The following is a 12,379-nucleotide window of genomic DNA, read 5'->3' as shown; positions in this document are numbered from 1 at the left end:
CGGTGTTATACGGCAGAAAAATATACGACCTGATCGTGCGGTGGTCTGGAGCCAAGAGACCGTTTATTTTAATCTTCCTTCTACCTAAGCCTATGAGAGTTGAGATAAATCATATTTCTCTCTTGATCGACACAATGATAAGTACAGACAATATACATCGATTAATTTTAATTGAACTCTACACACGATGAACAGAAAGTCTAAGCCTAGGTTTATATTAGGATGTCTCAATTCCCAACATGCTGCCCCCATTGAAATCAATAGATTTCAATTGCTACTCTCTTCGTTATCTACTGGGACCTGAGCAAGGTCGTTATCCTCAATTGGGAGCAGGCACAATTTAGCGATAGGTCGTCTGATCATTTTTCCACCCACACGAACATCGGCCACTCGCACCAAGCCGTCTGGGCCCGGAATGACGTTGTTGATTCTCCCTAGTCTCCACTGCATTATCGGAAGATTGTCTTCGCGTACGATCACCATAAGTCCTGGTTTAACAGCGAAACGTTTGTGCCATTTATTTCGATTCTGTAGTGTTGTGATATAGTCGTGGGACCAGCGAGCCCAAAAATGCTGTACCATCTGCGTCTGTCGCTGTCAACGAGAAAGTGTCGTTTCCTTGCGGTCGGTGACGTCAGGTTCGGCGATATCGGTCAACGGGCGACCGACCAAGAAATGTCCTGGAGTAAGAGGTTGTATGTCGGTTGGATCCACTGACATCGGCGTGATTGGCCTCGAGTTAAGCACAGCTTCAATTCGAGTAAGTACTGTACTATATTCCTCGAAGTTCATGTTGGCAGTGCCAGTAATTCGCTTGAGATGATATTTGGCGGATCGAACCCCGGCCTCCCAAAGGCCGCCAAAATGTGGAGCACTGAGCGGGATCAGATGCCATTCGATGGCCGTTTTTGAACAGAAATCGTCCAACTTGTGCTTAAAGAGCTGGGACTGGAACATGTCGTACATCTCCCTCAACTTGTTTTTGCTACCAACAAAATTAAGGCCATTATCGGAAAATAATTTCGCACATTTACCTCTGCGTGAGATGAATCGTTGCAAGGCCGCGATGAAGGCATCTGCCGTCATATCCCCAACCAGCTCCAGGTGGATCGCTCTGGTTGCGAAACATAGAAACACCGCCACATACACCTTGTACGTGATCGTTGATCGCTTATTATGCTGACGAATGTAGATCGGCCCGCAGAAGTCTACCCCAGCATTCAGGAATGCAAAGCCGCCTTCCAAACGGGACTTTGGCAAATCACCCATCATTTGCTGCATTATCACCGGCTTCGCCTTGAAGCAAGTAACACACCGTCTGAGTACCCATCGTACTGTACTGCGGCCATGTATCAACCAAAACCGACGTTGCAGTATGCTAAGCAGCAACTGTTGAGGAGCGTGAAGGGATTCACTGTGGTAAGCTCGAACAACAGCATGTGTAAACGGATGTCGAGATGGTAGCACCATGGGATGTCGTTGACTCAATGGCATCCACGTCGCATGACGACTCCGACCGCCAACTCGTAGCACCTTGAACCGTGATTTGTCTGGGAACACAGAATATGTGATAAGTTGACTATTTTTATGGATTACCTTTCCAGCTTCCAGGCAATCGAAATCCTGCGGGAATGCTTCCTTCTGGACGATTCTCGTCAGCGCCATTGTTGCTTCATCAAGTTCTCGTATATTCAGATGTCCGTAGCGATGTTTTTTGCGGTCGTCTTGACGAAGATGATCAATAAACCGCGACATTAGCGCCATAACTCGTTGCATTCGGCGATAGTTACTTTCGATGGTGAACAGGGTGAACGTCGTTGGTTCTGTAACTGTGAGACTGATCGAGGGGTTTTTCGTTTCCGGGAGTTGCTCTGGCGGTATGTGTTGGATGCTCGTTGGCCAAGTATTATCGTTTTGGGACAGTAAACTTGCTCCCATCCACCAGAGTGTGCATGCTCGGATTTCGCAAGGCATAAACCCTCGCGATATTAGGTCAGCGGGATTATCATGAGTCCCAATATGTCTCCATTCTATGTTCTTCGTTAGTTCCTGGATTTCAATAACTCGGTTGCTTACGAACGTCATCAGTTTGGTGGGATCAGTTCTTATCCAGGATAGTACTGTGGTGGAATCTGACCAGAGAATGATTCTGGAAAAGGTAATATTTAAATTGTGCGTTATGTTAGAAATCAATCGTGCAAGTACAAGCGCTCCGCAAAGTTCAAGGCGCGGTATAGTCAGTTTAGCGTTCTTGAAGGGTGCGATTCGAGACTTTGAGGTGAGTAAGGCAACTTTGTAGTGACCGTTGTCGTCGATAGAGCGGATGTAGGCACATGCACCGTAGCCCAAATCGGAGGCATCGCAGAAGCCATGTAGTTCCACCTGACGTGGTGGCTGAGATGGCAATACGCCGCGTTGTATCGCTATTTCTCCCATCTGAACAAGTTGATTGCGGAAAGTTACCCACGATTCAGCATAAGTTTCGGCTAAAACTTCATCCCAGTCAACTTCCAGTTTCCACAATTTCTGTAGTCGCACCTTCGCCGCAAAAATTACTGGACCAAGGAGGCCCAACGGGTCATACAACTTTGCTATATCCGAATACACAGATCGCTTTGTTATAGGTCCTGAGTGGAAACTGATCTCGTGCAATTTGGTCAGGAACACATCCCTACGGGGTTGCCAAGTTAACCCCAACGTGCGTGTAGTTTTCTATATATTTCTATTTTCGAAAAACGTTCTCGTCCTCAAAAAATGCAATCTGCTCTGAATCGGCGTTCGGTACTGACTGTAATAATTCAGGATGGTTAGAAGCCCATTTATGCAACTTGAACCCTCCAGAAGCCATCATCTGAATGAATTCGTTTTGCAATGCTAAAGCCTCGTCAACAGTATCAGCTCCACTCAACAGGTCGTCCACATAAAAATCTTCAGTCCCTGCCTTCGATGCCAAAGGAAACCGTTTGCTCTCATCCTTGCACAATTGCTCCAGCGTCCTCGTGGCCAAAAACGGTGCACAAGCCGTTCCGTACGTAACCGTGGTCAACTGAAAGATCTCCAATGGGTGTCCTTGCTCTATCCGCCAGAAAATTTGCTGATACTTCCAATCGTCGGGTCCAATTTGGATCTGTCGGAACATCTGAGTTATGTCCGCTGTAAACACTACCTTTGGAACACGAAATCTTAGCACGGTATCAGTCAGTTTTCGCTGTAGAACAGGACCAACAAATAAGTGATCATTTAGGGAGGTTCCGCTTGTAGTAGCAGCGGATGCGTCGAATACGACTCGCGTCTTCGTGGTGGTGCTCGCGGGGTTGAACACCGCGTGATGGGGCATGAAATATCCTGTTGGACAATGTTGCTTCGGTTTGATCATATGACTCTGCTCTTGATAATCGTTCATGAATGTTCGATACTGATCTCGTAGGTTGGAATCATGCAACAATCGCTTCTCCATCTGCACAAATCTTCGCAACGCCATAGTCTGGCTATCTCCGAGCTTTTGAATAGTTTCTTTTATTGGGAGACCTACTTCATATCGTCCATCTGGAAGTCTCCGGCATGTATCCGAAAAACTTCGCTCTGCTGCTCGTTCTTCTTGAGTCAATTTACGTGCTTCGGGAAGCGCTTCCATCTCCCAAAATCGATTAATCTGTTCACTTAATGCCTCGTTCGTCATGACTGCACAAAAATTCGTAGAAGTTGACCTTTCTTCTTGCTCGTTCACTACTCCGCCAACAACCCATCCAAAAATCGTTTCTTTGCACCAGAACGTACGATCATTCGTCAACGAAAAAGATTGGCCAGTAAATAATTCGTTGAACACTTGGATTCCCAACAGCATATCGATTCGTCGCGATCGATTGAACATAGGATCTGCCAGTACTACATCCGCTGGGATTCGCTCGGGGTCTATCGGAAATGATCTTAGGGGTAAGTCAGTAGTAACCTTCTTCATTACTAGGAACTCAAGCTTCATTGAAACGTCAGCGTTCACATTAGAGCGGATCGTTGCTCCTACTTTGCTCTTGATTAAATGCGGTGCTCCAGAAACGCCTTCTATGGCAAAATTAACTTTCATCATGCGCAAACGCAACGCGTTGACTAAGTGCGTAGTGATCAAATTGTGCATAGACCCACAGTCGAGAAGAATTCTACAATTAATCGAATTTCCATTTTCGTCTTCGACTAAACCCACTGCTGTGTAAAGAACATATTGACCTTTTCGATTGGTCGTTGATGATACAGTAGCAACGATCGAATTTGTCGATGAAGTGGAAGGTGCAGGGTTCGATCGATTGGTTATGTTTGATGAGGTTGACGGTATTGGATCCAGTTCATGCAATGTAGTGTGGTGACGACGGGCACATTTTCGACAGGAACTGGACTTACACTCCGGTACATGGTGTTTATTACTGAAGCAGTTCAAACAGAGACCCAAACCTTTAACTTTCGAAAAACGTTCTGATTGTGGTAGTCGAAGAAATTGCTCGCATCGACTCAGGTAGTGAGTCCCTTTACAAAGGAAACATGTTGGACTGGACTTGGTTGGAGCTGTGCTGACTGGGAACGATTTGGAGACATTCGACGAGCGATCGCTAAAGTTAGGCTTGGTACGAGAACCTAGACCATGTACAGAGGAGTCCTTGCCGTCTTGTTCAATATTCTCCAAACACCTACAGCGCGACTGAAGGAAATCGAGCAGTTTATCCCAAGACGGTAGCGAATTATCAATTAACTGTAGTTCGAAGTCCTTCCTGGTACGGGAATCCAAACGTGTACAGATAAGGTGAATAAGGAATTGTTCCGACAAAGGTTCAAGTTTTAACTCAAGATTGGATAAGGCACGAATGTTGCGAGTAACATCGTTTATCAAACATCGCAGCGCAGACCCTGACTCACGAATTATTGGTTTTAAGTGGAACAACTGAGCAATGTGCTTGTCGACCAGCAGTTTTTTATTCTCAAACTCACTGCTAAGGGATTTCCAAAGGGACGCGAAAGTGTCTTCGGACGATTGAATATGGCGGGCGGCACCATCTTGAATGGCTGCCTTCAAATAAAACAATTTCTCACTTTCTGGAAGACCTTCCCGACGCTTTATCAGAGCATTGAACTGACCTTTGAAGGAAATCCAATCCTCCAACTGTCCGTTGAAACGAGGAAGAGGGATGTCTGGTAACTTTGCTTGGGTTTGTTGGGCAGTCGCAACTACAACCTGTGCACTCGCTGGCTTGGGAGGATCAATCGCACGAAGTTTGGTTCGAATAATGTGACGTATCTCATCGAACAGGTCTTCTAACTTCTCACTGGTCATTTGACACGACTGAACCTCATCTTCCTTGATAACGCCATACAACTTAACCTCAGTCTCATGAAACAAAGAACGCATGGCTTCAACCGACTCTAGCTTGTCTTCGAGAATCGACTTGTCTTGCTTCTCGGGATCAAAAGAACGCACAAAGATCAGCATTTTTTCCGAACGTGACTCAATAGAGTCAATCATACGGCTATATGACGTCACCAAAAGCTTCTTCTCGGCCGCCATCTTAGAAGACGCGCAAAATTAAATCTGATCAATATTTTTTACAACTCCCAGAAACAACCCACCACTTGCACGATTTTACCTGATTTCTAAACCGTACCGATTCCACCTATACCAATCTGAAAGCATGAAAGGCATACATCAGTGATCAAGCCTAGCAACGTGGCGATCCAACTGGCATCGAGCAATTTTTGCACAGCACACCGCTCAAATCTCAACAGCACAATAACTTTTCTTCGCCAACCTTTGTTGGGTTATCACTGTACTATTTTTCATGTGTTTCATAGATCAGCGTCTCTTCTTATTTTTTAGCACTCATTGTCCATCCAGCACATTTATAGACGTGCATTGTTCGTAGCACGCTTCACACAAATTTGTCCAACGTTCATGCACTGATTCCGTTCTCCGAAATCCACGTTCCTCGTGGTCACTTCACAAAAATGTTCTACTTTTCTTCACCGGCGCGATCCGGTTCGAAGGACCACTTTCATGTTCAAACTCTTCGATAGCTGCACGCGCGAGTACGGACTATCAGTGGCCACGGGAAACGTAGTCGGATTTCGGAATGTGACAATCTTTAAACACGCGGTGTTATACGGCAGAAATATATACGACCTGATCGTGCGGTGGTCTGAAGCCAAGAGACCGTTTATTTTAATCTTCCTTCTACCTAAGCCTATGAGAGTTGAGATAAATCATATTTCTCTCTTGATCGACACAATGATAAGTACAGACAATATACATCGATTAATTTTAATTGAACTCTACACACGATGAACAGAAAGTCTAAGCCTAGGTTTATATTAGGATGTCTCAATTCCCAACAGTGATCATCCGCTACACCACGGGAAACCTTGCACAGAGACTGCTAAAGAAATTCCACCTGATACGACCAAACCCGGTATACAATCATCGTATGTTAAACCACAACCAGTTGGTAAACCAACGACTGCAGACCGGACATTCACAAACACCAGCTCAACAACGATCGGCCCCAGTACCACTAAACCAACTTCCATTACCAACATCGAAGTAACAACGATTGCAGCAAATGTTTCCAAACCAACAACCAACACCACCAATAAGGAATCTAATACCGATGAAGAAGGATTTACAATAGCGACCCGTAAGCACAAACAAAAAATAAGAACATCCGACGATGAGCAAGATGAATGCAGTACCGATGATGACATGGACGTAAACGAAAACGCGAGAGAAGACGGACCAAATGACCCCCAAGGTGCGCTCCACGGCTCAGTTGTGCTAACGCATTGAGCCGTGTCAAATATATTTAAAATTAAAAAGAAGTCAGAAAGCTCGAGGGAAGCGAGCTGCAAGAACCGCTCTCAACAAAGCAGTCAAGCTGTACAAGAAAGCCTTGCCACAAAGCCAACGCAAATTTCCTTAGGAGAGACCTACAAAGCACCACCAGCTGCACCACCTGAAAGGTGCCCGGAAAAGATGGAGGTCACCATTGAAAGGTTTTCCCCACAACATGAATCTATTTTCGCCGTACAGTGAGGAGGATGATCACAAAGATGAAGATCGATTTACCAACAAACAGCTTATCGAGATGGCGAAAGCCATAAAAGTGAAGCGATACATGAGAGCCCGGATATGTTCAAATCGATCCGACAATTGGAAGCGACAAAAGCTGATGTTGCTTCCGATGCTGGGACAACATGGAAATCTTTCAGCGTAGTCAATATATCCCTTGGTAATGTTAGAGAGAAGGAGTAATCCTGAACAAGCTAACGAAGTACGCGGACCGTGAGAACGGCATCTCATGTAATTCGGCTTCCTTATAGGCAGGTCCAAACGGTTGTGGGAGCTGTGGAGACAGCAGAGATAAGGATATCGTTTTTGCGTGGTGGTTCCCTTAAGCGTGAAGAATGCTTCAATAGTATTAGCTGGGAAGCAATCGCCCATTTGCTGTACAGCATGAGTAACTCTGCAGGATATTATAGAGCTACTTTCAGTACCGAACACTGATCTACGAGACAGACAAGGGAGAATAACAACTACAAATGACGTTCCTCGACTCGACGCTGTGGAACGCAGTGTACGATGGAGTATTGAAGCTGAACCTTCCCAGAGATATAACGATTTTCGGCTTCACGGATGATGTGGTGTTCCAAGTAATCGGACAATCGCTAGAAGAGGAAACACTCGACACGGAGACGATTGCCCATCATAAAACAGAGTTGGTGATGACTAGCAGCCGAAAGACACCGCGGTCAGAAAATATATCATCGACTTGAACTTTTAAAGTCACGACGATTATGTTAAGGGGAAGGCTGTGAGAGCAACCACAGCTTTGCTTGAGGCGCCAGTGTACTGGGCACCACGAACCAGCGGAAATCGAAGCATGTGAGCAGACTAGTTTCACCGTCAGGGACAAGATCGAGTAGGTCGAGTGAAGCGCCAGTGGTGGGTCGTCGAGTTTTCAACGAACCGGAAGCAGCGAACCTGAAGCTACGCTCCATCCGGTATCGCCGAACCGTCCTCGCCAAGTACTGGTTGGCCCTTTGAGTAGGATTTATGGACTATGCGAGTAGATTGCGACAAAACTGGGAGCTAAATGACTCGCGCAACAGGCATCGGTATTGGGAGAACTTCCGACGAGGAATTGAGATGGCTCGCGAAAACAGGAACTAAATGGTTCACAGAAACGGGAGCCAAATGTCTAACGGAAGTTCATCACTGCGATTAGCCGGATATGTGTTCGGAGCTAAACCGCTCTAATGTATCATTTTGTCTTAAGACTGAATCAGCCTCCCCACGATATAACGCTTCGATGCAATATCGTGGAACAAAAGGAAGGAAGAAAAGTGAGGACTGTTAGTAGTGGTTAGGCACAAAAGTGAGTCCCACCTAGGGCCAATGCAGTTTTGAAGTTGTTTAACCATACTATAAAACATACAGACATTTTCAGATATCGACGAACTGAATCTTGTAGTATATGACACTCGACACTCCGGGTGTACCTTAAAAAGTCGAGTTTCAGAGTGACTGCACAGTCTTCCTTATATGAAAAAAGCAAAAAATTAACTGATGATTGCTATACATTTCATAAATCCGTACGACTATCAGATGAATTACTCTGATGTGGCTACCTACTGTGCAACAAGATGGGGAAAAATGCAAAGATTTCGAAGATGTACACGGAACCGAGCCGAATTGCTATCATGTACCAAACAAACAAATCTACAAGTCTTCAAGCACAAGCGATAAACCAAAGCTGATGTTTCCACTAGAGTTCGAAAAAGTATAGTATGCACAGGATGTACGTTCGCCAGGCTACTGTATACGAAATACGCAATAGAAAAAAATATCAGAGAAAACCATATCTGAGATGAATAATTCCATTGACGCACACTTTACCTTTGGATTCATTCCAGAATGTTTTCCAAAAGTCCATAAGTGAAATGTTGCAATCCTGTTTCTGTACATTGTTATCAAGCAGGTTCACCTTTGACCGATTTTCATGCCTTGTGTGTACAATCGGTCCATGTGCCGCCACAACGGAACGAAAACTATTCAAGCAACCAAAAGTTAATACCTTAAAGTACTCTTAAATGTTTACATTAAGTTCTTTGAGAACTTTCAAGCTTTTTTTGGGAATTTAGAAATTGCACTGTTCGGAAAATTATTTAAAACGAAAACTTTAGCATCCCTTTCCTATGTGAACTTTTGATTGATTCAGTAATGTTTGCTTGAATTTTTCTAGTAAAACAAATAGCTCAACCCCGCTATACGAAATCACCCTGTGGAAACGTCCACGATTGTTCAATCAAAAGAAAATGTAAAAAGAAAAAAAATTGTGTTTATTAAAATAAATATTTATTTTTTGTTTGACCCCCCCCCCCCCCTTCAGAAAAAAATATGTACTTGGACATAATTTTTAAAAAAGATTTGTAATGGCCTTATTAAAATGATTAAAATTCAAATTTTCAAGAAATGAACGAAAAATCGTTTAAAATAGTTTAATTTTCAATAAATTACTTTGTAAAGGCTACTTCAACTCATTAGCTGAAACGTGTGAGGGCATCACTCAATGCGAAATTTTCTCACCTTTCGAATGGAACTAAAACGTTGGTTCATCTCTCGTCATTCTCGATTAGTTAAATTTTGTGAGGAGTAAAGTGCATAACGTTGAAAGTTAATTAAGTAGTTAATTTCTCCGGGTAAAATAGTGACCCTGTAACTAGAATCTTCATCTAACCGATAGCAGCGCCATTCAGCATGGCTGTTAAAGCAATCACCGATGAAGCTCACTTCCAAACCGAACTAGCCGCAGCAGGAGGAAAATTGGTCGTTATGGATTTTTCCGCAGCTTTTTGTCGATCGTGCCGAAGCATATCGCATTTGTTCGATCAGCTTCCGGCGAAATACCCAAAGGCTGTGTTTCTCAAGGCGGACGTCGACAGATGTACCGAAACGGCGCCGTCCCAGGGCATGTAGACCATGCCAATGTTTATTTTCTACCGAGCCAGAACAAAGATTGACAGGATGCAGGGTGCAGACATTAATGGACTTGAAGCCAAAATACAGAAACATTACGTCGCCAGCTTGTATGAATCTGGAGAAGATTACGGTCATGGAATGTTGGACTTGAACATCTTAATCCAGAAGAACCAGTGCGAATGTTTGAACGAATCGAACGACCATCCGATGGTGAATGCGCTCAGTTCCAGCGGTGGTCATCTGGTGTCCGATTGTGACGAACAGTTGATCATTTCGATTACCTTCAATCAGCTGGTCAAAATCAGTGCCATCAAGTTCAAATCACCGCCCTCTCTCGGACCGAAAAAAGGTGAGAATCTTTATCAATCAACCAAGCACCATCGGTTTCGATATGGCCGAATCGCAAGTTTCGGTGCAGGATCTGGTACTGGGGCAGTTGAACTTCGTTAAATTTCAGAACGTGCAGAATATGCAGCTGTTCGTGAAGGATAGCCATTCTGGTGACGAGACGACCATTATCGATCATTTGGCCTTCATCGGGTCACCGATTGCAACGAATAAGATGGATGACTTCCAGCGGGTGGCTGGGAAGAAGGGTGAAAACCACTAAATTGTTTGAGCCGCCGGGAGAAGGATGGTTAGAAGGCGGTGGATATGTGCGGTGACGAATATGTTTGATCGTATATTTAAAAGGTTAAAGATAGTGATCTTTTTATAAATTGTTCAATAAAATAATGAGCAGGAAAAAATGGCATATTATTTTGATATTGCTCCGGCAGAGAAAAACTCAATCTTATTCATACAAAACCAACGAGCAGTTCGCGATGGCTCAGCTGAATCTGTACAGCTCCGGATTCTGGATGAACTGGAAACGAAAGAGGTTCAGGAAATCTTCCTGAAACCGGAGGGCACGGATACGGCTACTATTGAAGCTTTTTTGACGTTGACGGTTTGACGAATAGTACTTGTAAATATTACAAAGATGTTCGTATATAGCAGCGAACAATTCGTTTGCCGAATGAAGCTGTTTCGTAATAAGCTAACGAAAGTCGTTTCGTGGTATTCACGAAAAATTCGTAATAAAAAATAAAAATGTTTCAATAGAACTACGAACGATTCATATGTACGAAAAAATTCGTATATTTTATGAAAATTGTCTGTACGAAACCAATTCCTGGCGATTTAGGAATATATTCTATCAGTGTAGTGACCCTTTCTCAGCAAACGGACAGGAAACTGGAGACCGGCACGAACACAGCGGGATTTTTGCTGTTTCTTCGCCTTTCCTCCTATATCGCGGCCAGATGAACGCATGTTGCCAGTGCGGGTTTAACACACGAAAGATGCCGCACTCGCATACGACCCCCGCTTTTGTACCCGTTTCCATTTACGTTTGAAGCGAAAGGGGCTGGCTATCGAATGAAATAAATTCACTTGCATCGCGAAAGAGGAGTCGAACAAAAACTGTTAAAAATTTGTAGCTCGGTGCATGTAATTAGCGGGAAACAATAAGGAATGGTTTCAGTCAGATGATTAAAATCGGATTTTCCGTGTGTGTATGCTAATTTCGACCCGTTGGAAATAAAAATAATAGTTGGTGAAGGAAACGATGTTCAAATTTAAATCTTGGTTGAAGCGCTGATAAGGCCTAATTTGGTTTCCAAAGAAAGGGTTTTGGTGAAAATTTTCATCATTTCCGAGTAGTTTTTGAAAGATTGTTCAAGATACAGTTTTTTGTTGATTGTTATATGTCGGTCTAATACATATAACAATCAACAAGTAGGCTATGCCTTCGTTGCAAGTGGTTGACTTTTTTCGCAGCTCTTTTCGAGGAAAAATTCTTACCATTTTCGGCACAGATTGTTCCTTCCAATCGTTTAAAACATGTTTAACTGTGAAATCCAGTGATGGTAAAAGTGAAGAAGCATAAAGGAGGTGTTTCTCGAAGCATTTCTCAACGGACACGACTAGTGAAAGTTTTTCCCCGTGAGACGGGCCGTCGTCACCCGGGGTCGCTGTAACTACGGCAGTGACTTATAGAAACACTGCTCAGTACGGGTCAACGCTCTGAGGAGGGATTCCGGACAGAATACCTTTCGTAAAAGCATTTATTTTTCGGCGTCGCTTCAGGAAGAATTGGCGAATTATTATATTGGTGGCGTCATCCCTACCAGCGAACGACAGGTATCGCATTAATTTTCGCATCTAAGAAACGGATCGCAAACTGAAACTGTCCTTTACAACTCGGAGGTCCCATTCCCGAGTGAGTGCTAAGGCAGCAATACCCCAACCATGGGCCTGGATACCCCCTCATCTTCCTGGGGACCTCCACTCCGCCAAACGCCTCCACAATACCCAAATACCGGC

At 44.1% G+C, this 12,379-nt stretch overlaps 3 protein-coding genes across 3 annotated transcripts; 1 reads left to right on the top strand and 2 right to left on the bottom strand.

Moving 5' to 3' along the window:
• Positions 1–597: 597 nt before the first annotated feature.
• Positions 598–2,436, bottom strand: LOC131687257 (uncharacterized). The gene has a single exon (XM_058971330.1). The coding sequence runs from the start codon at positions 2,434–2,436 to the stop codon at positions 598–600; it is 1,839 nt and encodes a 612-aa protein (XP_058827313.1).
• A 286-nt stretch (positions 2,437–2,722) lies between these two features.
• LOC131687256 (uncharacterized) lies at positions 2,723–5,548 on the bottom strand. Its single transcript, XM_058971329.1, has one exon. The coding sequence runs from the start codon at positions 5,546–5,548 to the stop codon at positions 2,723–2,725; it is 2,826 nt and encodes a 941-aa protein (XP_058827312.1).
• A 4,509-nt stretch (positions 5,549–10,057) lies between these two features.
• LOC131687255 (thioredoxin-like protein 1) lies at positions 10,058–10,622 on the top strand. Its single transcript, XM_058971328.1, has 2 exons — positions 10,058–10,361; positions 10,420–10,622. The coding sequence occupies exons 1-2, from the start codon at positions 10,058–10,060 to the stop codon at positions 10,620–10,622; spliced, it is 507 nt and encodes a 168-aa protein (XP_058827311.1).
• The last annotated feature ends 1,757 nt before the right edge of the window (positions 10,623–12,379 follow it).

Source organism: Topomyia yanbarensis, chromosome 3 (genome assembly GCF_030247195.1).
Source record: "Topomyia yanbarensis strain Yona2022 chromosome 3, ASM3024719v1, whole genome shotgun sequence".
NCBI classification, from domain to species: Eukaryota; Metazoa; Arthropoda; class Insecta; order Diptera; family Culicidae; genus Topomyia; species Topomyia yanbarensis.
This window is presented reverse-complemented; position numbering and strand designations above follow the sequence as displayed.